At 43.3% G+C, this 27,103-nt stretch overlaps 1 protein-coding gene across 2 annotated transcripts in view; it reads left to right on the top strand.

The window, feature by feature from the left end:
* fzd6 (frizzled class receptor 6) overlaps positions 1-10,516 on the top strand; it is a 32,028-nt gene extending 21,512 nt beyond the window's left edge. For both annotated transcript variants that reach the window (XM_060900119.1, XM_060900118.1), the window contains exon 6: positions 6,086-10,516. In XM_060900119.1, the coding sequence (XP_060756102.1) occupies positions 6,086-6,461 (376 nt within the window). In that variant the 3' untranslated portion in view covers positions 6,462-10,516. The remainder of the gene's footprint in view (positions 1-6,085) is intronic.
* Positions 10,517-27,103: the final 16,587 nt, after the last annotated feature.

The following is a 27,103-nucleotide window of genomic DNA, read 5'->3' on the forward strand; positions in this document are numbered from 1 at the left end:
GGCTCACTCATCCAACTCTAGGGACTGCAGGGACTGACTCAATTTCACTTGGGGGTGGCGTATTCCTTTAAGAAAAAAAAAGTGAATCAGTGGAGCAAAATATACTGTACAGTTTGATGTTCCTGAATCAACCTGACAAGCCTGTAAAAGTGATTCACAGTTAGGGCTGTGTCAGGATGAAATTGGTGGGAAATTTGTACGCATACACCAATCTCAGACTCAAGTACATCAAACATCATTGTAAAGACAGTCTGAATGCACGGTGACTGGTGTGATGTGGCAGCCAGTGAGGGGAGTGAAAAAGTGTGAGACTCTAGTCTAATAATAATGATATTGATAATAAAAAGAGAGACGGTCCACTATAAGTGGAGAAGAGACTTTGAAGTGATGGATTCTGAGCCCCCCACCATACTTAAATCTAGACAGCCTTTCGATTTCATAAAATCCGTGAAATTTAGTTCCGTCTGAAATTTGGTCATTGTGATGTATGTTTATTTCTGTAATATATCCAGAAAACCCAGGCCATTCTGTGGCTGGGAAGTTATTTAATTTGAAGGGCTTCCCTAGCAAATAATGTGCATGAAATCACTTGCTTCACGCAGTCAAGCAGACAAAGGAAGTCTGGTTTGTGCATGCGCAGGTTTACCTTTGACCGTGCACTGACAGTTCCATCATCCTGTCGCTAAACGAACAGCTGATCACACCGAGGTGCTCGCTGACCGCCGATATTTATTAGTTTGGTCCTGCGTTTCCTTTCCTTCGCAACATAACGTCTTTTCTTCTCGCTTTCCGTTACTGTAGTCGGTCTTTCATGTTTCATCCGCACATTCACATCCTCCATTTTTCTCTCCAGTTTCAAATTTGTATCCCACAATGCCTTGCACAAACAGGGAAAGCCCAGCACGTGATGCATGACATAGTATCTTGAATTGGGTCATGCTGAGCTTTCGGTCCACTAAACAAAAATAATTGGGTGTCAGGGAAAATTCTTTTTATGACCTACACTTGAAAAATCTGAAAGGCAGTCTACCTTTAAGAGAATGCATCTGTAGGCGACTATCCAACAAAGTTTTAATCGCCGAGAGGCTGAATAGGGGACCCTAACCTGCCCGATGTGCTGGCTGTTCAAAAGTAAATCCAGTGCCTGGTTCAATAAGTTTAAGCTCCTTTATTTTCAGTATAAAAACAGTAGTCTTCATCCAAAAGCATTCAAAGTTTCATAAACATCCATAAAATCTAAAGGCAGTAATATAATCCACAGGTTTCACAGCAGTTGTCCACAATAGCAATAGTTCACAAGTTAACCAACGATAGTTCAGTGTGGTCAGCAAAAAGTAATGTTTCCCCCATCACCCACTCTCTGCTCATTCACAAACACTAGCAAATGCACAGGTGATGTTATGGTTACTGCTGCCACCAATACCATGTGATCCAGTTACCGTAAGTAATCAGGTAAGTGCCCAACACAGACTACATCTGATCTCAAGAATGTCTACCTGATTTTTGATGACTTCACCGTACGACATCCGTGCATACGAACGTGTACCACCAGAGGGTACCCAACCATAAGTGCAAGGCAACATCTTATAAAGACTTGACCACCAGACAACGAAATTTGTGTCCTTATTTACATAAGATAGCTGGGTTTTTTCCAGCAGTTATTTTTAATTTTCTTTTTTAAAAATAACATGGAATTATTTTTTTCGTGGTCCGGTTTCCATCAAATCCTGCGCTCTGATTGGCTGGCGAGCGGGTCCGTATCCCACGATACGGACCCCAGTTATGGACCTCTGGCGACTCGCTCGTTCACAACAACAAACACAGTAGAATTTTTTGTCAACATTTATCTTTTTTTTTAATAAGATTTATTTATAAGATTATCAAAAATCTTATAAATTTTTGCCAGCATTTCTCAGGAGAATAGCATTAATTTTACAGCATGGATAGCGATAACGACAGTCTTCACAGCGAAAGCGAGTTTTACTACCCTGAGGAAGAAGAAATAAAAGAAAACATTTCAGGAGAAAGCTAAAAACCTATAACTTGCTAACGCCGAGCAAAAACGTGGCTGAATCCTGAATGACTCATCTCATCTCATCTCATCTCATCTCATCTCATCATCTCTAGCCGCTTTATCCTGTTCTACAGGGTCACAGGCAAGCTGGAGCCTATCCCAGCTGACTACGGGCAAAAGGCGGGGTACACCCTGGACAAGTCGCCAGGTCATCACAGGGCTGACACATAGACACAGACAACCATTCACACTCACATTCACACCTACGGTCAATTTAGAGCCACCAGTTAACCTAACCTGCATGTCTTTGGACTGTGGGGGAAACCGGAGCACCCGGAGGAAACCCACGCGGACACGGGGAGAACATGCAAACTCCGCACAGAAAGGCCCTCGCCGGCCACGGGGCTCGAACCCGGACCTTCTTGCTGTGAGGCGACAGCGCTAACCACTACACCACCGTGCCGCCCCTGAATGACTCAATTTTGTATAAATAGGGGACTACATAGGCGGCAAAATGTAGTTTTTTTTTTTCCTGCCATGGAAGTGCACTTGTATACCGAGGAGGAAGCAATTTGCATTACAGCCGTGAATGAGGATTCAAAATGGCGGCTCTGTTTTCCCGTTCGAGCGCTTTCGTTTTCTGTTAGAATTTGGTAAAGAAAAAAATAAATATATTATTTACCAGCTTAAGGTCGGTCCGTGTGGTGAAATACTGTGACCTCAGCCTTGAATACTGACTCGGTCAGTACTTTCAAGACCTTGGTCACGGTATTTCACGATACGGACCTCCCAGCTGGTAAATAACATTTATTTACGAACATATTTTATGCTAAATATTCATGACAGTTTCACATAAAACTAGTTAAAACAGTTTTATTAGTCCACTAGCTTGTTGGGCAGTTGACAGTTCTATAATGTATGGGGGTGGACGGAAGTACATGCAGGAAGAGTTTTATTGAAGGCGCACTGGCAAACCGATCCAAAATGTAGACAAGGGCAGAGTCGAAAAACAGTAGTCGAGCAAGGCACAGACAGGATATCAAAGGTAAAATAATACTCACAGTCCAAAAACAGAAAAGCAACACGAAATGCAAGGCTTGGTAATGTCAGACGTAGGATACAGATTGTATACTTCGCAAAGTCTCGGTGTTACCGAGAGTTCTTAAGGCCTGGTCCTACAATACTGATAATTTTAACTACAACTATTAACAATGATTACAAATAAATTGGTCACCTGCAGTTTGTGGTTGGTGGTCATACCAGACTGATAACGATACCTATAGCCCAGGTCTGGGTTTATCCATATTGGTGAGATTGTTTCTGGAGCGATTTTTCCAGGCCTGGACCTGATCCGATAAAACATCTGACCAATCAGGTAATTGTTTACACGTGATGATGTCTGAGCATGTGCTGTTTTTCCCAGGCATCTTTGTACGTCCTTGTTGCATCATGGAGGAGAAGCTGATGATAGAAGTGTTGAAGAATCCCATGCTTTATGACAAAAAGCACAAGCTGCACCCAGATTCTCCTTTTCTTCTTTCAGCTTTTCCTTCTGTGTAAAATGAGCATCGAAAGCAGCTCTTCCTCGCTGTCACTGTCAGCCATTGTGTACTGCTGAGTGCACTGGGTGTGCACACAAACAGCATACAACTGCTATGTTTCCCCCCGAAAACCAACAACCATGTACAACCCCGATTTCCAAAAAAGGGGACAAAGTACAAATTGTAAATAAAAACGGAATGCAGTGATGTGGAAGTTTCAAAATTCCATATTTTATTCAGAATAGAACATAGATGACATATCAAATGTTTAAACTGAGAAAATGTATCATTTAAAGAGAAAAATTAGGTGATTTTAAATTTCATGACAACACCACATCTCAAAAAAGTTGGGACAAGGCCATGTTTACCACTGTGAGACATCCCCTTTTCTCTTTACAACAGTCTGTAAACGTCTGGGGACTGAGGAGACAAGTTGCTCAAGTTTAGGGATAGGAATGTTAACCCATTCTTGTCTAATGTAGGATTCTAGTTGCTCAACTGTCTTAGGTCTTTTTTGTCGTATGTTCCGTTTTATGATGCGCCAAATGTTTTCTATGGGTGAAAGATCTGGACTGCAGGCTGGCCAGTTCAGTACCCGGACCCTTCTTCTACGCAGCCATGATGCTGTAATTGATGCAGTATGTGGTTTGGCATTGTCATGTTGGAAAATGCAAGGTCTTCCCTGAAAGAGACGTCGTCTGGATGGGAGCATATGTTGCTCTAGAACCTGGATATACCTTTCAGCATTGATGGTGTCTTTCCAGATGTGTAAGCTGCCCATGCCACACACACTAATGCAACCCCATACCATCAGAGATGCAGGCTTCTGAACTGAGCGCTGATAACAACTTGGGTCGTCCTTCTCCTCTTTAGTCCGAATGACACGGCGTCCCTGATTTCCATAAAGAACTTCAAATTTTGATTCGTCTGACCACAGAACAGTTTTCCACTTTGCCACAGTCCATTTTAAATGAGCCTTGGCCCAGAGAAGACGTCTGCGCTTCTGGATCATGTTTAGATATGGCGGCTTCTTTGAACTATAGAGTTTTAGCTGGCAACAGCGGATGGCATGGTGAATTGTGTTCACAGATAATGTTCTCTGGAAATATTCCTGAGCCCATTTTGTGATTTCCAATACAGAAGCATGCCTGTATGTGATGCAGTGCCGTCTAAGGGCCCGAAGATCACAGGCACCCAGTATGGTTTTCCAGCCTTGACCCTTACGCACAGAGATTCTTCCAGATTCTCTGAATCTTTTGATGATATTATGCACTGTAGATGATGATATGTTCAAACTCTTTGCAATTTTACACTGTCGAACTCCTTTCTGATATTGCTCCACTATTTGTTGGCGCAGAATTGGGGGGATTGGTGATCCTCTTCCCATCTTTACTTCTGAGAGCCGCTGCCACTCCAAGATGCTCTTTTTATATCCAGTCATGTTAATGACCTATTGCCAGTTGACCTAATGAGTTGCAGTTTGGTCCTCCAGCTGTTCCTTTTTTGTACCTTTAACTTTTCCAGCCTCTTATTGCCCCTGTCCCAACTTTTTTGAGATGTGTTGCTGTCATGAAATTTCAAATGAGCCGTTTTTATTTACAATTTGTACTTTGTCCCAACTTTTTTAGAATCGGGGTTGTACATTTATTTACCCGAGTGGCAGAACCAACCGATATTATAGTCAGGATTATAGTTGTGGTGTGACTGCTCCAGACTGGAACTAAATTCAGGCAGAGATGTCATCATAGTTGTAGTTATCGGTGTTGTGGGACCAGGCCCTTATATGTATGTGCTATGATTGAGCTCTAATCAGGAACAGGTGCATGCTAATTAGTCCTAATGGTGCTGCGTGCACATTGAAGTATGCGGCTGTGTTCTCCTGTTATTCAGTTCGGGTTGATTTTGCTCTTATTAATCAGGAGGTCCGCTTTTAGGCAGTGCCTAAATATCTATATTATTTCTTTGTTTGAAATTTGTATTTGTAGCTTATTGTTGTGAAGTTTCTTTAGCTGTAAATATTATAGCTGTTAACAACTCCTTGCTCTTGGTGCTCTTTTTTTTTTAACTTAAGTTTTGGACAACAGCATAACACACAAACCAGCATGATAACAAAATGTACTAAAAACACAGATCTCTTTAAAAGGACACATTGGAAATGACCAATAGCTTTTGTTTTAAAGTATCTAATGTTATCTAATGATGTTCTACTGACAGTGAGCTTCGTAACCTTTAACAGATCAGTCTCAGACCTTGGTTACTTGAGTGAATTTTCTTCACTGAGTCCCCAACTGAACCTGCCTCTTTCATTCTAGTCTGCATTAGGGAGTTTTCACTCCTGATGTTAAACTGCTGTTATTTGAGTTTGTGTGTCCATTGAGCAAAACAACACACTCTCAATTTTTGCAGTGATGGCTCCAGAGGGATCCACAAAACAATTATCATCCCCTATTCTCCTTATTGTCAAGAATTTACTCTCTCTCTCTCTCTCTCTCTCTCTCTCTCTCTCTCTCTCTCTCTGTCTCTCTCACAGCCCCATCAGTGAGAGTCGACGTGTCTTGCAGGAGTCTTGCGAATTCTTCCTGAAGCACAACAGCCGTGTGCAGCATAAGAAAAAGCACTACAAGTCCAACTCGCACAAGCTCAAGGTCATCTCCAAGTCCATGGGCACCAACACGAGTGCTCAACCAACCAACACTGCTAACCACGACTTGGCTTTCACCACTAGCAACTACTACACGGGAACACCTGTTTCAGGGTCTGACATACGGGGTTCGTCAAAATCATCTGTACATGACCAGGCTGCCTCTGGAAAGGTGTCTAGCCAGAGCAGCAAGGAGCAAAAGAGCAGCAAAACTGGCAGTTCCATTAGAGTCGGTGGCAATGGGGAGCCTCTGCAGAGCCCCTAATTTAGTGATGTGTTTGGCCAGCAGGGGTGTCAAACATGCAGCCTGCAGGCCAGGACTGGCCTAGTAAAGGTTCTAATCTGGTCTGATAAATGAATTTAAATATAAAATTGTCTCGTAGACCCTAATTCATTTGAAAGATTAAAAAAGAGCTCGTCTCTATTATTCCATATGGAGCCCTGGATGGGACATGGAGTTAAAAATAGAAAAAAAAATAAGACAAGCTTTTGCAAAATCTCACAAAAGTTTCGCAAGATAGGTTTTTCATTAAAATCGATGTACTTCCAGGTCTGTTCAGCTAATTTGTGAAGAATGTGTCCCCTTGCACTGAATATTCTCTTCAGATTTCTCTCATTTATGTGAAAACCGTGCCACGGCCCAGCATGGATTTAATGTGTTTATATTTGAGGACAATCTCAAAATTCTATAAAATCTATGTGAGATCTTGCGCAAGGTTTTTTTTAAGGTCAGTGTACTTTCAGGTCAGTTTGGCAACATGGAAACAGGGCTGAAGTGGAGGCTAAACGCAATCATATCGCCTCTTGCTCGAGTGTATGCGCTGACATCACTGTATGTGGAAATCACCGAGTGGCAGCATTAGCATTCAGCTCAAATGCCGTGACAACCTCAATGAAAAGCTTTTGTGAGATCTAACAAAGATTTTGCAGAATCTCGCAAAAGTCTTTTTTTCTTTTCTCCATGGCCCTACTGGGGTTCTGTAATTCCACTAGAGGGCAAAGTAGAACAATAAACTCGGGGCCAGAAATGATGCTGATGTAATTCTTCACTAGCAAGCAATTTATTTTTTTTTAAAACACTTAACCTTGTCTCTTTCCAGAATACCTAATTCTTAGGGGTTTCACAACAATGGGGGTAAGTACTTCTGCAAAAACACAGCTTTTATGTCCTTAATTGTCAATAATTCTACAAACTGTATTATTTTTATTTAAATAGATTGATCTATTTTCTGCTATTTTGAATGAAAAGCCCAACTTAAGCCTATTTCAGTTCTAGATTATAGCACTACAAAATTCTGGGGAAAAGTCGCGTACCAAGGGCGTGAATACTTTTGTGGTTGGCTGACCTGCATTATAAACTGTTGTAAATTGAATTCCGCATTATTGTAGCAGGTTTTATATGAATAAAACTGTTGCATTTAAGGCATTGTTCCGTCTGTAGAAATCCCTAATCTTTCCCTTTATGTTAAGCTTACCATAAATAGACGATATGACATGGTGTATTTTTATTTTTATTTTTTCGAATATTTTTAATAATTTATTTACTGAACACTGGATTTTATCATATTGTTTTTGTCGCCATTTTATGAAAGCCACATGAGGGCCTGCCTTAAATTAATGTTATCATGGGTAAGGGGGATTTACTCTGCTTCATGCTGTGCTTAACACAGCATGGCTTATATTTAATAAGCACAGACTCTTAGATGTGATGTGTTGGGGGACTAAGTGTAATGCGGCCTGATGAGTTTGACACCCCTGCTTTTCAGAATAAATCCAGTCATGGATCGAATTCTGCTCTCTCTTATTCGATTGTTTTAGACTTTAAGCTTACTATTTTCAGGATTATAGGTTATGTGATGATAAACTTGCCATGCAAATCGGATTTACTTCGGCCACAAGACACTACAGCAATCACAAGCAGTGCCATGCTCCCCAGAGTGCCGTCTTTTGTGCTTCATTTGAAGTATGCCAAAATAAAGCGCAGCACTGTATTGTTCCTTCTCATTTTGAAAGCACCATTCTCTGTTCTGTCCTCAGGCCAGGGACAAGTCCAGTTCATGAAAAATGCGCACAAAGTACAGAATTGTTCATTTTACCTCCAGGTCCAATCAGGCTAAATCTGATGTCCAAATCCTGATATACTGTATGTTGCAATGAATGATGCATGCTCACGGTTGCCACATATCCTGAAAAACCTGGAATATTGTAATCTAGTATTTCAATCATGGAAAACAGTTGGAAAATGGTTTTGATCAGCTGTTCAGGAAATATTACTGAGGTGCTGGATAAGGTTAAACTTGACTTAATCCACTGTTATACAGAGCTGATTAGTGGCTTTGTTTTGGTGTGTGTGTGTGTGGTGTTTTTTAAATAATCTACATGCAGATGTTACGCTGGATAAATAGCACATTTTTTCTGTAGCATAATTATGATGCACATGGATTGAGTGTATTAACACTGTGGAGTTAATACAAGTAGTTCGTTGTCAGACATTTATACTTAAACTGTATATTCACATACTGTATATATCCATATCCCTTCTTAACTGACCTGTAGAAACAGAATAATGCATTTGTTAAAGCTTTGCTATATAATATATAAAATAATTTTTTCAGCTTAACCTTTTATTCAAAACAACCATTGTGTTTCTTCTTGACCTTCATTAGGAGTATTAACTGTGTGGACATTTCAACAATTTTAATCTGTGTCATCACACTTCATATCTAGGTGCACTTTAGAATTGCTAATCCACCTACTGACACTATTTTGGGAGGTCGGAGGAAACCAAAACGTGAAACAATGCACGAATATTAACAGGACCTCAGCATTTTTAACGCAGCAACACGACCTGGTGTGCCACATAGGACAACATCTGTGTTTTTTTAAAAATTGTAATCATATTATTATGTGGCTAGTTTTTATTTCAAATAGCTTTTTGCTGGATTTTTTTTTTTTTATCATCATCATTATCTTGGTCTTGTCCGTCTCTTGTTTCTCATATTACTATGTTAGTCATCATTTCAGAAATGGCACTAATATATATATTAGGGTGCATCAGTTGCCCCCTAAAAATGAAAAGTTCCTCCGATCATGATGCATTTTTGTTTTTATGTTCCTTTTGGTAAGAAAACACACTGGGTGAAATATTTTGACAAAATTCAAAAGTTTAATGGTGGCACCAGGAGCTCAAAGTTTTGGAAAAAGCTGCTATTTTATGACTTTTATGACAAAATTTCGATCACTTTTCATGAAACATTATGGCACCTTATAGAGTATACCAAATATCTTAGATACACATTTTTAGTACATATTCTAAATATATTATCAAGCACAGTTTGAGTTTTAGCTGTTCATTGAATCATTGTTCAACTACTTTTAAACAATACAAATGTATTATGAATCACATTAATGCTTCTCAATCCCTTGCAAAGGTTCTTAACATGATCTCTGGGTCACAAGAAATCAATAAATGGAGTCCAACATTGTGATTCAAACCTTACGCGAAAACATAAAATAAGTGTTTTTTGGCAAAAAATGAACCTCATGGTGCCACCATTAGACTTTTGAATATGGTCAAAAAATTTTACAGGATGTCTTTATTGGTGAAAAGGAACACCCAAACAAAAATGCATCAGATTTTATGAAAGTGAGGGCAACTGATGCACGTTATATATATATATATATATATATATATATATATTTTTTTTTTTTTTTATCATGGCAAGTTTATAATTCTGTTCTATCATATGTTTTAACTGTCTTTCTGAGTACATGTTAAATGATGTGATGAACACTATTCATTTACTACACAGTGCTACTTTTAAAATACTGGTTACTGCAAAGCAACTACACTAAGAAAAGTAGCAAAATTTTGATTTTTAGTTCTTCTTGAAGAAAATCAAATAGTTGTTTTAATGTGGACATTACCAAATGCTTATTATTATATGGTAAATGTTTCGCAAAACTTAATGACGTCCTATGAAAACTACATTCTTTTCAAGGAATATACACATTTGATATGTTAAATTTTCAAAATAGGATGTGTATTTATGTGGTAGAGGGAAAATGTCTTCAGTGAGGTAAAACAGTCTGCTGGAACTCTGACTTTGTGACCGTGTGAAAGGAGAAATGGATTTATCAATTTTTTTATATTTTCTTAGAATTTTTTTCATAATGTCGGTATTTTACAAAAAAAAAATCAATCAGTATGTATTCAATGTAATTTTATACCTTGTACTTGGTTTATGATAAATATTGTGATAAGCCTTCACATTATAAATGTTTTATAATAAATCTGCCTTCAATTAAAAGGTAATTGAATCCTTTATTGCTCTCCTATTATTTCTTATACACAAGACTAAAACACGCAATGTTTCTTAGTCTGTCATACAAGAGAAAATCTAGCTAAAAGAAGAGAAAATTAAAATCGTATCCTATTCCAGAAAGTAGCTTTGTTTTTAGGCCATCGTTTATTTACATCGCCTGCACAATACACCAGTTGCAGCCTTAACGTTAAATATGTGAATGGAAACCATGTAGGAATGTTAAATTTTATTTTCGGTATTAAACACACAACTAACACCTGCATGATGGGTTTAGTACTCATTAAACTCCTTGCTTTGTCATCTCCAGTCTAACAGCCAATTAACCTGCATTAGACAATGAGAAAATTAAAAAAGCGCTTGTAGCGGTTCTCACAGAAGGGCGGAGCACAGAAGACGGCAGGACAGAGTTCAGGTTGGTAAAGCGTTTTTATTGCCACACTTCTCAGTGAACAACTAGCAAATAATCACAGACACACACGCAATCAGCGTCTGGTTCGGGGAAGAGCTCCTCTGCTCTCGCTCTCCCTCCTTAAGTAGGGCGCGGTCACTGGGAAGACACACAAACACAGGTTAATTGACATCAGGTGTAGTGATTCTGCCACTTACCTTCCCTGACTCCGCCCTCCTGTCACAGACCGGCGCTTGACCACGCCCCCGCTGCCACATACCCCCACCGCCCGACTCAGGCTGGGTGGCTGTCTGGCCTGCAGCCGACTCCCCCCCCCACCCCTTGACAGGAAAGGAAGTCCGCCACGACCATCTGCACCCCCGGCCTGTGGATCACCTTGAAATTAAAGGGTTGGAGTGCCAGATACCAACGGGTGATCCGCGCATTGGCATCCTTCATGCAGTGGAGCCACTGGAGGGGCGCGTGGTCCGAACAGAGGGTGAAAGGGCGTCCCAGCAGGTAGTAACGGAGGGCGAGGACCGCCCACTTGATTGCTAAGCACTCTTTCAATGGTGCTGTAGCGCCCCTCACGCACCGACAGCTTCCTACTGATGTACAAGACTGGGCGGTCCTCCCCCTCCACCTCCTGGGACAAAACAGCCCCCAGCCCTCTGTCCAACGCATCCGTCTGTAACATAAAGGGGAGAGAAAAGTCAGGGGAGTGTAAAAGTGGCCCCCCACACAGTGCGGCCTTTACCTCAGAAAAAGCCCGCTGGCATTGCTCCGTCCACTGGACCGGATCTGGTGCCCCCTTTTTAGTCAGATCAGTCAGTGGGCTGGTGACGTCCGAATAATTAGGTATAAACCTACGATAATAGCCAGCCAGCCCCAGGAACTGTCTCACCCCCTTTTTGGTCTTGGGCCTCAGGCAGGCCGCAATTGCTGCTGTCTTGCTAATTTGGGGACGCACCTGCCCGTTGACCAAGTGGAAGCCCAGATACCGTACTTCCACCCGCCCAATCGGACACTTCTTCGGGTTGGCTGTGAGACCCGCTCGCCTCAGCGACCTAAGGATGGCCCTCAGATGTTCGAGGTGCCTCGGTCAGTCATTACTATAGACAATAATGTCATCAAGGTAGGCGGCTGCATAGGTGGCGTGGGGGTGGAGGACCCTGTCCATCAGCCGCTGAAATGTAGCGGGCGCCCCAAACAGCCCAAAAGGAAGTGTGACGAATTGGTGTAAGCCGAACGGTGTGGAAAAGGCCATTTTTTCTCGGGATAGTGGAGTCAAGGGGATCTGCCAATATCTCTTCGTTAAATCCAGTGTCGAATAAAAGCAAGCTGTGCCTAGTCGATCGAGCAACTCATCAATACAAGGCATTGGGTACGCATCGAATTTAGACACTGCGTTGACTTTTCTATAGTCCACACAGAACCGGACCGACCCGTCGGCCTTGGGTACCAAGACCACCGGGCTGCTCCAGTCACTGTGGGACTCCTCGACGATGCCCATTTCGAGCATGGCCTCGAGTTCTTCTCGAACCACTTTTTTCTTGTGTTTGGGTAGCCTGTAAGGGCGGCTACGCGCTACCACCCCCGGGGGCGTCTCAATGTGGTGCTCTATGAGGTTGGTGCAGCCGGGCAGGGCCGAGAACACGTCCAAAAACTCGGTCTGCAACTGGGCAACCTCCGCGATTTGGGTCGGGGAGAGGTGGTCTCCACAGGGGACCGGAGAGGTATGCGATGCCAATGCCCCCTTTTGAACCTCTGGCCCCAGCTCCGCCTTCTCTGGAACCACCGACACCAACGCCACAGGGACCTCCTCGTTCCAGAGTTTGAGTAGGTTGAGGTGGTAAATCTGTAGCGCCCCACCCCTGTCCGTTCGCCTCACCTCATAGTCGACGTCCCCAACTCGTCGTGTGACCTCAAAGGGTCCTTGCCACTTGGCGATCAATTTGGAGCTCGATGTGGGCAACAGTATGAGTACTTTATCTCCCGGTGCGAACTCCCTAAGGTGCGTACCCCTGTCGTACAGGCGGGTTTGCCGTTCTTGGGTTAGGTGTGTGAGTGTGTAGAGTTTTGCGTGCAGGTCAATAACGTATTGAATTTCATTTTTACTTGGTGAAGGTCCCTCCTCCCAATTTTCTCACAGCACATCTAAAATGCCGCGCGGCTTATGCCCATATAATAATTCAAACGGGGAGAACCCCGTGGAGGCTTGGGGGACCTCTCGCACTGCAAATAACAAGGGTTCGAGCCATTTATCCCAGTTACGTGCGTCCTCACTTATTAATTTTTTAATTATATTCTTGAGGGTGCGATTGAACCGTTCAACTAAACCGTCTGTTTGTGGGTGATACACGCTGGTGCGGATCGGCTTAATACCTAATAACCCATACAGTTCGTTCAGTGTTCGTGACATAAACGCGGTGCCTTGATCAGTCAGAATCTCTTTCAGGATTCCAACTCGGGAGATGACGCGGAAGAGTGCCTCTGCAATACTGCGTGCTGAGATATTGCGGAGAGGCACTGCTTCCGGGTATCATGTTGCATAGTCCACCAGAACTAATATAAAGTGGTACCCTCGTGTTGACCGATCTAATGGCCCGACGAGATCCATCCCAATTCTTTCGAATGGGGTCTCGACTAACGGTAGAGGGCGCAAAGGCACTTTTGGAATGGCCACTGGATTTACTAACTGGCATTCGCGGCATGCCGTACACCACCTACGGACATCGCTGCAAATCCCCGGCCAATAGAATTGGGCCATTATTCGGGCTAGTGTCTTATCCTGCCCTAAGTGTCCAGCCATGGGATTAAAGTGAGCCGCCTGGAATACCAATTCCCGGCGGCCTTTTGGAATCAAAAGCTGTGTGAATTGCTCTTTCGTCTGAGTGTCCTGCGTCACTCGGTATAACCTATCTTTCATAATAGAAAAATAGGGGAAGGACGGGGTGGCGTTCGGCAGGAGCATTTGACCATCAATTACTCTCACTTGGTCAAACGCATGCCGCAGAGTCTCGTCTCGTGACTGCTCTAACGGGAAATCCGCCAGGGATTCCCCAAGAGAGGGAGGAGGAGCCTGTGGCTCCTCACTCTGACGCGGAGATGACGTAGACGGCTCTGTGACAGCTGCTCCCACCAAGGCGACACCGGGACCTCCCCCTGCTGACCTATGGCAGGACCCACTCTTTACTAAATGACTCATCAACTCCCCAAATCCCGGCCAATCAGTCCCCAAAATTATCGAGTGGGTGAGGCGAGGATTAACTGCTGCCTTTACTATAAATTTTTCCCCTCTGAAAAAAATGTGGACCGACACTAAAGGGTAGCTGTGAACATCCCCGTGCACACACAACACCTTCACCCCCTGTGCTCCCCCCAATGCCTCGTCTTGCAAGGCAAGGCAAGGCAAGTTTATTTATATAGCACATTTCATACACAATGGCAGTTCAATGTGCTTTACAGAAGTAAAAACAAAAACAGTAAACAATAGAGAAATAAAATTACATAAAATAATTTTATCTTTATTCTAAAATAATTAATTAAAAGAATTAAAAGAAAATAATAAGAATTAAACAGTAGTAGAAATAAAATATTAAAATGCCAAAAAGAAAAAGGAGAAAGAGAAAGAGAAAAAAAACTAGCAGAATAAAATAGAATAAAGTTAAAATAAATTTAAAACATGCAGAGAAAAAGATTATAAAAAATGTAAAATATTAATTATTTAACAGAAAGCATCTGAAAACAGCTTGGTCTTTAACCTAGATTTGAAGCTGCCAACAGCAGGAGCATTTTTAATGTCCTCTGGCAGTTGGTTCCATAGCTGTACTGCATAGTAGCTAAAAGCTGCTTCACCACACTTTGTTTTAACAACTGGTTTTAATAGTAAATTTTTCTGTTGCGATCTGGTAGATCTGATTGGGTTAGGCCGCTGCAACATATCAGAGAGGTAATTGGGCCCTGTACCATTTAGAGATTTGTACACCAGCAGCAATGCTTTAAAGTCAATTCTGTAGCTTACTGGAAGCCAGTGAAGGGACCTTAGAATTGGAGTAATGTGCTCTGTTCTTTTTGTTCGTGTGAGAACCCTAGCCGCTGCATTTTGAACCAGCTGAAATCGTTTAATGGTCTTTTTTGGCAGGCCTGTGAAAAGGCCATTGCAGTAATCAACCCTACTAGAGATGAAGGCATGTATTAGTTTTTCCAGATCATGTTTTGACATAAGTCCTCTTAGTTTGGAAATGTTTTTTACTTGCACCAGGCTTTGGTGAATTGAGGTCTGATTACAACCAGAATCCACCAACGCCTGATATGTATCCCCTTGAATACTCACTGGTATGCGATACGCTCCGGCCCAATCAAGGGTGGCTCCTGGCACGTCGGGGATCCGAACCACTGCGCCCACCTCCATTACCGTGCACTGCTGTTGGAGGTGGCCCGGCTCCCCACAGCGCCAGCAAACCGGCCCGGGCTTCCTCTCCTCACTGGTGTTCTGGGGCTCACTCACCTGAGGGGGGAGAGACAGACACAGAAGGGAGAAACGGGAGGGCACCGCGGGTGCAGCGGGCCGGCTGGGGTGGCACCGGCCCCCGCCTCCGCAGTGGGGGAATGGGGTGAGGACGGGACACAGGAGGAGAGGGAGAGAGAGGAGAGAAGAGGCTGCCTGCTGTCCTGCCGCCGGGACAGCCGCTAAATGGTCCTCTGCCAGCTCGATGGCCTGATCCAGTGACGCCGGGCGGTGGCACTGGACCCACTCCGCGGTTCCTGCTGGCAAGCGTGCGATGAATTGTTGCAGTACCACCTGGTCGACAATCCCCTCGGTGTCGCGGTTGTCTGCCCTCAACCACCGCCAGCAGGCGTCCCAGAGTTGCTGGCCAAACGCGAACGGCTGGCCGACTTCCTCCAAGCGCAAAGCGCGGAAGCGCTGACGCTGCTGCTCGGGGGTGCACCCCACACGCTGGAGGACGGCCCGGCGAAGGTCCGCGTAGGGCGGTTGGCGGGAAGATGTAGCGCGGCCAGCTGCGCCTCTCCCGTTAGCAGGGGGAGGAGGCGCGCCGCGCGCTGATCCATCGGCCACCCCGAGGTCTCCGCGACTTGCTCAAAGAGCATGAGGAATGCCTCGGGGTCATCCTGCGGGCCCATCTTTGTTAGGGTGAGGGGAGACGGGCCCGCAGTGGGAGCGTTGGTAGACCCCGCCGACGTGAGGAGGTGCCGGAACGCCTGACAATCTTCTTGCTGGGCCAACACCAGGGCCTCAAACCGCTGTTCCTGCTCCTTTCGGAGGGTGACTAGCGCCTGGTGCTGGCTTTGCTGGGCCGTGGCGAGGGCGTGGACCAGGTCGGCGAACGGGGAGGACTCCATGGGGCTGTTTGGCTTCTGCGCTCCAGATAGCTCCCCGGTTTCAGCACCACTGTAGCGGTTCTCACAGAAGGGCGGAGCACAGAAGACAGCAGGACAGAGTTCAGGTTGGTAAAGTGTTTTTATTGCCACACTTTTCAGTGAACAACTAGCAAATAATCACAGACACACACGCAATCGGCGTCTGGTTCGAGGAAGATCTCCTCTGCTCTCGATCTCCCTCCTTAAGTAGAGCGCGGTCACTGGGAAGACACACAAACACAGGTTAATTGACATCAGGTGTAGTGATTCTGCCACTTACCTTCCCTGACTCTGCCCTCCTGTCACAGACCGGCGCTTGACCACGCCCCTGCTGCCACAGCGCTCATTCCCAGATGATAGAGACACTTCTGTAATAACTATGTCCACAAAGATCGTAGCCTTCACAAACAAAATTATGGTGTTTGCAATAATATAAGAGTTGCAACAGGTCGAACCAAAATAAGGAAAACCCATTTTCTGGAGATGATTCGCAAAAGGAACATCTGACCACTTTATCCTTTGAAAATTGTTTGAGAAAAAATTCAGAGGGGTAAACTTTGTGTATAATTTTAGAAGCTGCTTCCTTCACTTTGCTAACAAAATACATTTTCTTACAATAACTCTACACCAATTATTCCAGTAAGCCACTATATATGGGACATATGTAGAGCATATGGTGAACTGGTGAACATCCAGTAGTTATCCATACCGCTTGTCCATCAGGGTCACGGGTGAAGCTGGAACCAATCCAGGCTGACACTGGGCGAAAGGTGCGGTACATCCTGGGCACAGTGCCAATCCTATCACAGGGTTAACTCTGAGACAAACAACCATTCACACTCACACCTATGGGCAATTTTGAGTAGCCAGTTTGTTACGTTTGGTCATTTGGCCTTCACTTTTATCCTCAGTTACATTTTTAAGGCATTATTTATGTGTAGCATACTTATGGAGGCAGTGGGCCCAAAGGGTCACTGGTTTGATTCCCTGGAATGAATGAACAGCACTTTCCCCTCCTTCTGTATCCATGGCTGAAGTGCCCTAACCCCCAACTGCTCCCTGGGATCTGTAGTGTAGCTGCCCACTGCTCTGGGTGTGTGTGTGTGTGTGTGTGTCACTGCTTCAGATAGGTTAAATGCAGAGGAGGAATTTGTGCTCTAGTGTACATGTGACAAAGGTTTCTTCTTCTTCTTCTTCTTCTTATTATTATTATTCTTGTCCCTGGCATTAATAAATCAACTTTCAATAACATGAAAAAAAAAGTTCTTCAAATTCATCATCAACATATTCTAGTATTGTATCTTTAGTGAAATTAGGAGAAGAAATGGTAGAAACAATGAATTTAGGTCTATTCTTAGTTGTGATATGACCAGCAGTGGACTTGTATCTGGAGGTTACGCTACACCTGCTAATGCAGTTGATGGAACATATTATACTACTACGCATAGCTAATGGAAGTCATATTTCTCAATGTAATTTGGGCCTCCTATCCTTTAGTTGTAGCATAGCAGTGGATAAGAATGATAAAGTTTCATTTGACAAATCTGCTCAGCTAGAGAGGGCTTTCATGTGTATCATGGGGAGGAAAAGCATGATTCAGTTTTTGCTTATTCATGTAACCATCAACTACATTGTGTAATGTCATTTCTTTCCATCACACGTTAACTGTGTGAGTAAGAACTGGCTTAATCTTTTATACCATAGCAGCATGTAACCCTCAAAGAGGTAAATCGGCCTCCGTCCGTCTACGTAGACAATGGTGGGTTGCGCCTTGTGCAGCATCTGCGGTGGCTAAAGAGTCCAATTCTTGAATGACAGTCCTTATTACAGATGGAGCAGATAAAGTCTGTGTCGTGATGTAGTGTTTTTTCCTTCTGTTTTTGGCGTCTGTGCTCTCTTAGCTGGCGCCGGTCATCTTCTGCTCGTTTTACTCCGATTTTGACAACATGCCTACATGCGGAACAGTCTAGGGCAATATCCTCCCAAGACTGAGTGTCAGTGTGTGCTGACTTGAGGTCTCTTTTGCATGTGTCACTGTATCTCAGATGTGGGCGGCCAGTTGGACGTGTTCCACACTCCAGATGTCCATATAGCAGATCCTTGGGAATGTGGCCTTTGTCCATGCGGCGCATGTGGCCGAGCCATCTGAGTCGGTGTTCACTGAGCATTGCAGAAATGGTCACTGATCTTGTCCTTTTGAGGACCTCAGAGTTGGTGACCCTATCTTTCCATGTAATACCCATGATCTTGCGGAGACATGTGGTAGGTATTCAGTTTTGCTTCCTGTGCAGCATATGTCGTCCATGTTTCAGTACTGTAGAGTAGAGTTCTCAGGACACAGGCCTGGTAAACTTTCAGCTTGATGTTTGTAGTCAGGTTTTTGTTTTCCCGCACTCTCTTGTTGAGTTTAGACATTACTGAAGCTGCTTTACTGATCCTGGTATTGATTTCCGCATCAAGAGACAGGTTGCTGGTAACTTGTGATACTAGGTATGTAAACCCATCCACCACAGTGAGCATGGAGTCATTTATTGATATGCGAGATGGGTTAGGAGCATCCTGGGCCATGACCTCTGTTTTCTTTATGCTAATGGTTAGGGCAAACTCTTTGCATGCATTGGAGAATTGGTCCATGAGGCATTGGAGGCCGTCAGGTGAGTGACTTGCAAGAGTTGCATTGTCGGCAAATAGCAGTTCCCTGAGGAGGACACAGCTTATCTTAGTTTTGGCATGTAAGCGAGCCAAGTTGTATAGTTTGCCATTGTGTTGAGTGTGGATGTAGATGCCATCAGAAGAAGGCATAGGACAGAAGCAGTAAGAAGAAGATTCCAAAGAGGGCAGGGGAAGCACACAGCCCTGTTTAACTCCACTGAGGATTGGAAATGACTCTGATGTGTTGCCCTCAAAGCTCACAATGCTTTTCATGTCATTGTGGAAAGATCTGATTATACTGAGTAGTTTTGGTCAGCCGCCTATCCTCTGTGTAGCTTGAAGAGTCCGCTGTGACTGACAAGGTCAGTTTTACCCTACTGATGAGGTGTTGTTGCAATAGTAATCCTGCTCAGTAATCTTTTATACCATACCAGGATGAAATCCTCAAAGAGATGGACTGATGAATAATGAGCAAGCATTCTGTGTTAAAAATTTTCATACTGTTTGAAATAGTGACTGTCTGCTCGCAAAAAACACATTTGCTAGGCTTTTTGTAAAACTGATCTAAAACAGTGTTTCTCAACCACTGGGCCGCATCTAGTAGGCCATGATTTTTTTTTCCAAATTGAAGCTCACTTGACCCGCGCTCACTCACAGAACACTTTGTGCACACACTTAGGACCCAGTCATTAGGGGAAACACCTGATACTGATTTAAGCGCAACCAACACGTGCAGATACAGGCACTGTTTTCACAGCGGCTTTGCGAAGTATTATCATTGTCACTGTCACATTTGTTTCTAACCATGTTTATAATGCTGTTTAAATACTCTGCTTTATGATTCTGCTTTGCTTTCGTTTTTGTAAATATCACACCAGCGGCACGGTGGTGTAGTGGTTAGCGCTGTCGCCTCACAGCAAGAAGGTCTGGGTTCAAGCCCCGTAGCCGGCGAGGGCCTTTCTGTGAGGAGTTTGCATGTTCTCCCCGTGTCCGCGTGGGTTTCCTCCGGGTGCTCCGGTTTCCCCCACAGTCCAAAGACATGCAGGTTAGGTTAACTGGTGACTCTAAATTGACCGTAGGTGTGAATGTGAGTGTGAATGGTTGTCTGTGTCTGTGTGTCAGCCCTGTGATGACCTGGCGACTTGTCCAGGATGTACCCTGCCTTTCGCCCGTAGTCAGCTGGGATAGGCTCCAGCTTGCCTGCGACCCTGTAGGACAGGATAAAGCGGCTAGAAATAATGAGATGAGATCACACCAGCTAATAAACACTCTTCTTGCACTTAGATCCACCATCTATCTTGCAGTGTCCTGATCACCAAATCTTTAACCCAGCCACATATAAAAAAGTTGTTCGCCTCCATGATCTTCCAGGTTTTCATCTGTTAATCTGTTTGTCTGTGTAGAACGATGTCTGCAGCACCAGATAGTTTGAGATGTTGGGGAACTTAATGGATGGATAATTTTCCAAATAATAGGAAAAATCCTTCTTTGTTAGCGTGTAAGGATCTATCCCATTGAGTGGTTTCTATATCCACTTCTTTTGAGTGTACTTCTTGGTTTTAATAACATATTTGTTTTCTGTACACAAACATGGCAGTAAGCTCTTGTGTTAATGGACCAGACTCCACTTTTGGATCATTAATCCCTTTTGACTGAGAATGACCCACATGCATGGTTTTATACTGGCTTCTGGCACATCCATACAGTTTTAAATATAATACCTACAATTTAAAAGTTTGTTTTTATTGTATTTATTTAATTCCTGGGCTCCCATCTGTAACAGGGAGTGATGTTGTACCCCTTTAATACACTTTACAATAGATTATTAGAGTCTAATAGAATAGATGAGCCAAAATAATTGGGAATTTTTTAATAAGCCCCGACTCATTACAAGTATGAATAGGTAGGCCTCAAAGCAGAAAAGGTTGAGAACCCCTGATCTAAAAAGTCTTTACTAGTCTAGATATCCATCCCATCCATCCATTATCTGTAGCCGCTTATCCTGTACAGGGTCGCAGGCAAGCTGGAGCTTATCCCAGCTGACTATGGGCGAGAGGGAGGGTACACCCTGGACAAATTACCAGATCATCACAGGGCTGACACATAGAGACAAACAACCATTCACACTCACATTCACACCTACGGTCAATTTAGAGCCACCAATTAACCTAACCTGCATATCTTTGGACTGTGGAGGAAACCAGAACACCCGGAGGAAACCCACACAGACACGGGGAGAACATGCAAACTCCACACAGAAAGGCCCCCGTTGGCCACTGGGCTCGAACCCAGGACTGTGCTGTGAGGTGACAGTGCTAACCACTACACCACTGTGCTGCCTAGTCTAGATATATTATGTAAAAAAAAAAAAGAAGGGCAGTAGGACCTTGAGAAGATTGGTGGCCATTGAAAGTGAGTATTTATTATACAACAGTTATTTCCAGTCCACTAATTTGCTTGGTCGAGCAGCGTTCCAAGAGTGCTGATATTTCATGATAGCAGCACTGAGATGTTTCACTGTGTGTATCAGTCCACTAGTCGCATAAAACTCCACCTAGTTCTAACCTAGGTCTAACCAGTTACTCCAGTAGTGCTAGGGAAATCATTAATGGATGTGGCAAATGATACTTTTCAGGACGATAACCTTTGACTTAGAATATAAAAGCTTGTCAGATGAAGATGAAAAGGAAGAAGGGACACCAGTTTTACCAGAAGCACCTTAAACAGCAATGTACAAATTAATACGAGTTAGCTAGCCAATGTGCTATAAAGTGAGTGTGGCTGTTTCGGGAAGAGTCTGCTTGCAGAGCAAAAATGAAAGAAACATTTGGCCATATTGTTTCCAAAATGTCATGTACTTGATATTAATTTTTTGGTTATAAAGCTGTTGTATAAAAGCTATATCACACTTGAGGTCGTGCCGCTGTACCTAATATCAGCACAGCTGTGATTAGCGACAGATTAATTTTTTTCATATTTATATTAACACAGTATTGTGATGATATATTCCCAATTTTTGTGAAGAAGAAAGAGCAGCTGGAAATGTGACGCTACCAAGCTGGTTGACAAATCACAGGTGTTGTGGTCTGTGTCTCTGTAGAGTAGCGGCTACAATTATCGACAATCCATAATTAACACCTTTTCAGATTTACCAATAAAAAACAATTTTACAAAGGTGAGTTTCAGTTACAACAGTTATTAATGGTTAATTAATCAACTGGAAGACCCCCCCACCCTTTGATCTTGTCGTCTGATGACACAGCTCGTTAACGAAGATGGAATTTTTTTAGCACATCGGCAATTTGAGGAAAACACAGACGTTATCATCGCAGGTAAGCATGGTGGAAAGATCATGGACATGTTTTTACTTATCAAATTCACAGATATTTCACGATCTCCTTGTTGAAACCTACTTTATTTCTTACTCTTTCATTTGACAGTCACCATTTTGTATCTAAACGCGCGTTTGAGAAGTCACGTGAGGTGTCGATAATAGTGATCACTTTCACCGGTGTCCACCATTATTGACACCCTGTGGAATTAAGTGACATTTACAACTGTTATGTATTGATCTTTGTGTAACATTATTGAAGTAGATGAAGTACTTAAAAAAAATAAAAGTGCTGTGATTTATAATTTTTTTTTCTGATTCATAACAGAATGGAATGTTTATAGAGTATTTGGAATCCGATTGCAATGAATAGAATTAGACCAGAATTAAATTCCTAGCATATAAAAAATGACATGCTTGAAATATTCAGATTTTTCTATTCCATTCAGAAAATATCTACCACATATTACAATATCAGTAGACATTCTATATTTTCGTTCGAGGAATGACGCGACCTTTGACCTGGCTTTTCATGTGGTTACAATGCCAATTGCCTGTTGACATTTATTAGTAAACTACAAAACTAGAACTTAATACAAACAACAATGAATGATTGACAAAATGTGATCTATGAAAATACTTAGAAAGCAGGTAGAAAGTGGAACAAAAAGATTTTCTGACACAGGTTAAACATTATCAGTTCATTTGTTTACAAACATTAGAATTACTTCCTCATTTACGTAAACACCGACATCAATATGTTTATATAAAAGATACTTTGGACTAAATGTAAGTCTGTGTAAAACAAAATTTAAATAAAAACTATGTTTTGTTAACTTAATACCACATACCAATTTTTTAAAATAAATAATCATCTGGATGTCAGTAATTGTGGAACGGTGTCGATAACTGTGGACAAAGGTGTCGATAATTGTGGAACAACGTCACGAGATCTGATACGCTAAGTAATCGGGAATCAACTCATTTTTTCCAGTGGAAGTTTGAGTAATTATTCATGCACAATTTACGCATTGAAAATCTTTTCTACTTTTGCAATGGTCAAAAGATTGCTAAGGCATGAATGAGAGGATCACACCCTAGGAGCTCAGGTGACTGCAGTTTCAAAAAAAAAAATTCTCACCTTTCTCACCCTGTGCAAGGTAAGCACTTAAGTGCTTGTCAGTTGATCGGCCTTTTACTCAAGCATCTCCATTTCTGACGGTCAAGGAACAATGCGTTGCGTGTGCAGTAAGCTTTTTATGCCACCGGCTTGCAGGGCCTGTCATGGCAGCCCTCTTTGTTTATCCAGGCTTGGGGACCGGCATGTTGCATATGATGTAAATGCTTCATGGCCAAAAGTGTCAGAACTGCTAATTAGTACCTTCCTCATGTCATAAGCCCCCCAAAGGTTACAGGTCTTCCATGCACCAGACCCGGGCAGACACCAGGTGGGGACAAGCTGCCACACCTCGACAAGGTTTCAAAAAATAATAATAATGATTTTATTTTTTGAATACATAATTTTTAATAGCACACATTGATTTCTTTGAACATATAAAATACTTGTGAACTCAGCTCTCTACTTAATTTTTTTTCTGTAAAACCAGGGAAAGTTGGAAACGTGCAGACCACAGCTTTATGACAGAATGTGTGCACCACAGTTGTTCCATCCTTGCGAGGCGTAAAAGCACGTCAAAGGGCATATGAGAATGGAAGTTAAAGTTCAAAAAGGCATGTTCTATGGCTCAAGCAATTCATTATTCATGAGCAATTCATTATTCATTCACTAGAGGGGGTGCAACGACATCACTACTATAAATTCCTCAAGAAGTCACAATCTAAACCACTTCACAGATGGGGTACCTGTTAAATGGTTGGTAACTTGATCAGTATTTGACAAAAAAAAAAAGACAGCTAATTCTAATGTGCAATTGGACAATGCAAAATGTGATCACCAGCCATAAGTAATTACTTCATTGGTAGGTGAAAGAAAACTGGACAGATTCCTCGCCCTTTCCATTTTTCCCGAAATGCAGAAAGTTGCAGTGTCCGAAATTGTTCCATGAAATCTTACTCTAATTTCAAATGAACAAAATACTATTACCTTGCATTGCATTTTTGTAAAAATACATAAATCTAAAAATAATCTCATTCTCATCTCATTATCTCTAGCAGCTTTATCCTGTTCTACAGGGTCGCAGGCAAGCTGGAGCCTATCCCAGCTGACTATGGGCGAAAGGCAGGGTACACCCTGGACAAGTCACCAGATCATCACAGGGCTGACACATAGACACAGACAACCATTCACACTCACACCTACGGTCAATTTAGAGTCACCAGTTAACCTAACCTGCATGTCTTTGGACTGTGGGGGAAACCGGAGCACCCGGAGGAAACCCACGCGGACACGGGGAGAACATGCAAACTCCACACAGAAAGGCCCTCGCCGGCCACGGGGCTCGAACCCGGACCTTCTCGCTGTGAGGCGACAGCACTAACCACTACACCACCGTGCCGCCCCTCTAGAAATAATAATAATCTCATTATCTCTAGCCACTTTATGCTGTTCTACAGGGGCGCAGGGAAGCTGGAACCTATCCCAGCTGACTACGGGCGAAAGGCGGGGTACACCCTGGACAAGTCGCCAGGTCATCACAGGGCTGACACATAGACACAGACAACTATTCACACTCACATTCACACCTACGCTCAATTTAGAGTCACCAGTTAACCTAACCTGCATGTCTTTGGACTGTGGGGGAAACCGGAGCACCCGGAGGAAACCCACGCGGACACGGGGAGAACATGCAAACTCCACACAGAAAGGCCCTCGCCGGCCACGGGGCTCGAACCCGGATCTTCTTGCTGTGAGGTGACAGCGCTAACCACTACACCACTGTGCCACCAATAATAATAATGATTATTATTATTAAAATACAGTAAGCATTGCTTAATTATAGTTATTGTACCTGCGGTTCATGAATGCAGGTTCATTTCTATTTATTACGATATCTGATCACCTCCCATAAAATACTTAACAGTGCATCTGCAACAAGTGTTCATACTGAGGCCTTGCATTAAAAATAAACAAATAAAATAATAAATAATCAAGCAAGGGCAGCACGGTGGTGTAGTGGTTAGCACTGTCACCTCACAGCAAGAAGGTCTTGGGTTCAAGCCCAGCAGCTGGCGAGGGCCTTTCTGTGTGGAGTTTGCATGTTCTCCCCGTGTCTACGTGGGTTTCCTCCGGGTGCTCCGGTTTCCCCCAAAAACATGCAGGTTAGGTTAATTGGTGGCTCTAAATAGAAGGTAGATGTGAGTGTGAATGGTTGTTTGTCTTTGTGTCATCCCTGCGATAACCTGGCTGTTAGGGTTTTGCTGGGATTCGAACCTGGTTCGTTGGTGTGATAATCCAGCAAACCCCCACTAGGCCACCAGGGGGATGACTCAAATGCCGAGGCGTGAGGCGGAAGTAGAAAAAGTATCAAAAGGTTTATTTATACTATATACACTATATACAATCCAGGGCAAAACAAAAAACAACAACAAAAAAAAAAACAGAGTATAATCCAACACTGGGAAGACAAAGGGAAAAATAAAATATCCAAAAGTTCAAAGTCCAAAAAGGAAAAGGCAAAAATGCAACAGCTCAGAAGATCCAAAAACACAGTCACTACTAAATCCAAAAGAAAAGCAAAGTGCAAAACAAAGAACACAGTACAGAGGAAACTGGAGATAAACATAACAGCACAAAGACTCCGTGACAAGAGGACTGAACTCAGGGGGTATAAATACACAAACTAAATTGAACACAGGTGAAAATAATCAGGACTAAACAGGCAATTAACCCAAACACAAAACACAGGAACAGTGGCGGCCTCTAGAGGCCAAAACAAACATGACACGAAAAGGAAATAACAGCGGCCTCTAGAGGCCAAAACAGTCCCAGTCCTAACACTGGCGACTTGTCCAGGGTGTACCCCGCCTCTCGCCCATAGTCAGCTGGGATAGGCTCCAGCTTGCCTGCGACCCTGTAGAACAGGATAAGCGGCTACAGATAATGAATGGATGGATGGATAATCAAGCAAGCAAGCCTAGGGCTGGTGGGAAAAAGAAGTAATTTTGTCATCCACAATCTATGGCTCCTGAGTGGTACAGCAAAACAATGTTCCCACTATCATCAAGAACTCGCAGGTTTGATCCCAGTGATGCTCTAACCATGTGTGACCAGGAGTCAAGGAAGCAAAAATGGCCATGCTCTCTGGGTGGCAGGAATGGCATACTCTCTCTCCCTTGTCAATCACAGAGAAACTACCCGATTGTGTGTGTCTGTGAGCTCATTATGTGGATCATCATTATTTCGTGTCATCACACCACTGCTTGCCAATATCGAGCAAATTTGAGCGCTACATCGTTGGCCTCTGCCAGGTCCTTTACAGTGCATGTGTCATACAGCATGCCACAGCTCAGGAGACATTCCATAATCTGGGGGCCCAGTCCCCACTCGCAATCTGCTGCATCCTTGGTGTATCTCCACTTCGCCATATTAGATTTACATCTCCCCATGGGTGCCCACAGTCTGTTGAGACTGCGCCATGTTATCCATAGTTGGTTGGAACCAGGAGGGAGTTGCTCTGAGGGATCAGTAGATGTATGACTGTCCTCTGGAGATTTCTCAAGTCTCTCTTCCCAGAGTTTAACCCTTTTGAATGATGCAGATGCACTGCAATCTAGGGATTGGGCAGAAGATATAAAGCTTCTGTGTGATTTCAAATGCTGGGGTGGCAAGGTGTGGTCACAGCAGGAGTGTTCACATTGCAGTCCCTGTC

Source organism: Neoarius graeffei, chromosome 19, assembly GCF_027579695.1.
Source record: "Neoarius graeffei isolate fNeoGra1 chromosome 19, fNeoGra1.pri, whole genome shotgun sequence".
In the NCBI taxonomy this organism is placed as follows: Eukaryota; Metazoa; Chordata; class Actinopteri; order Siluriformes; family Ariidae; genus Neoarius; species Neoarius graeffei.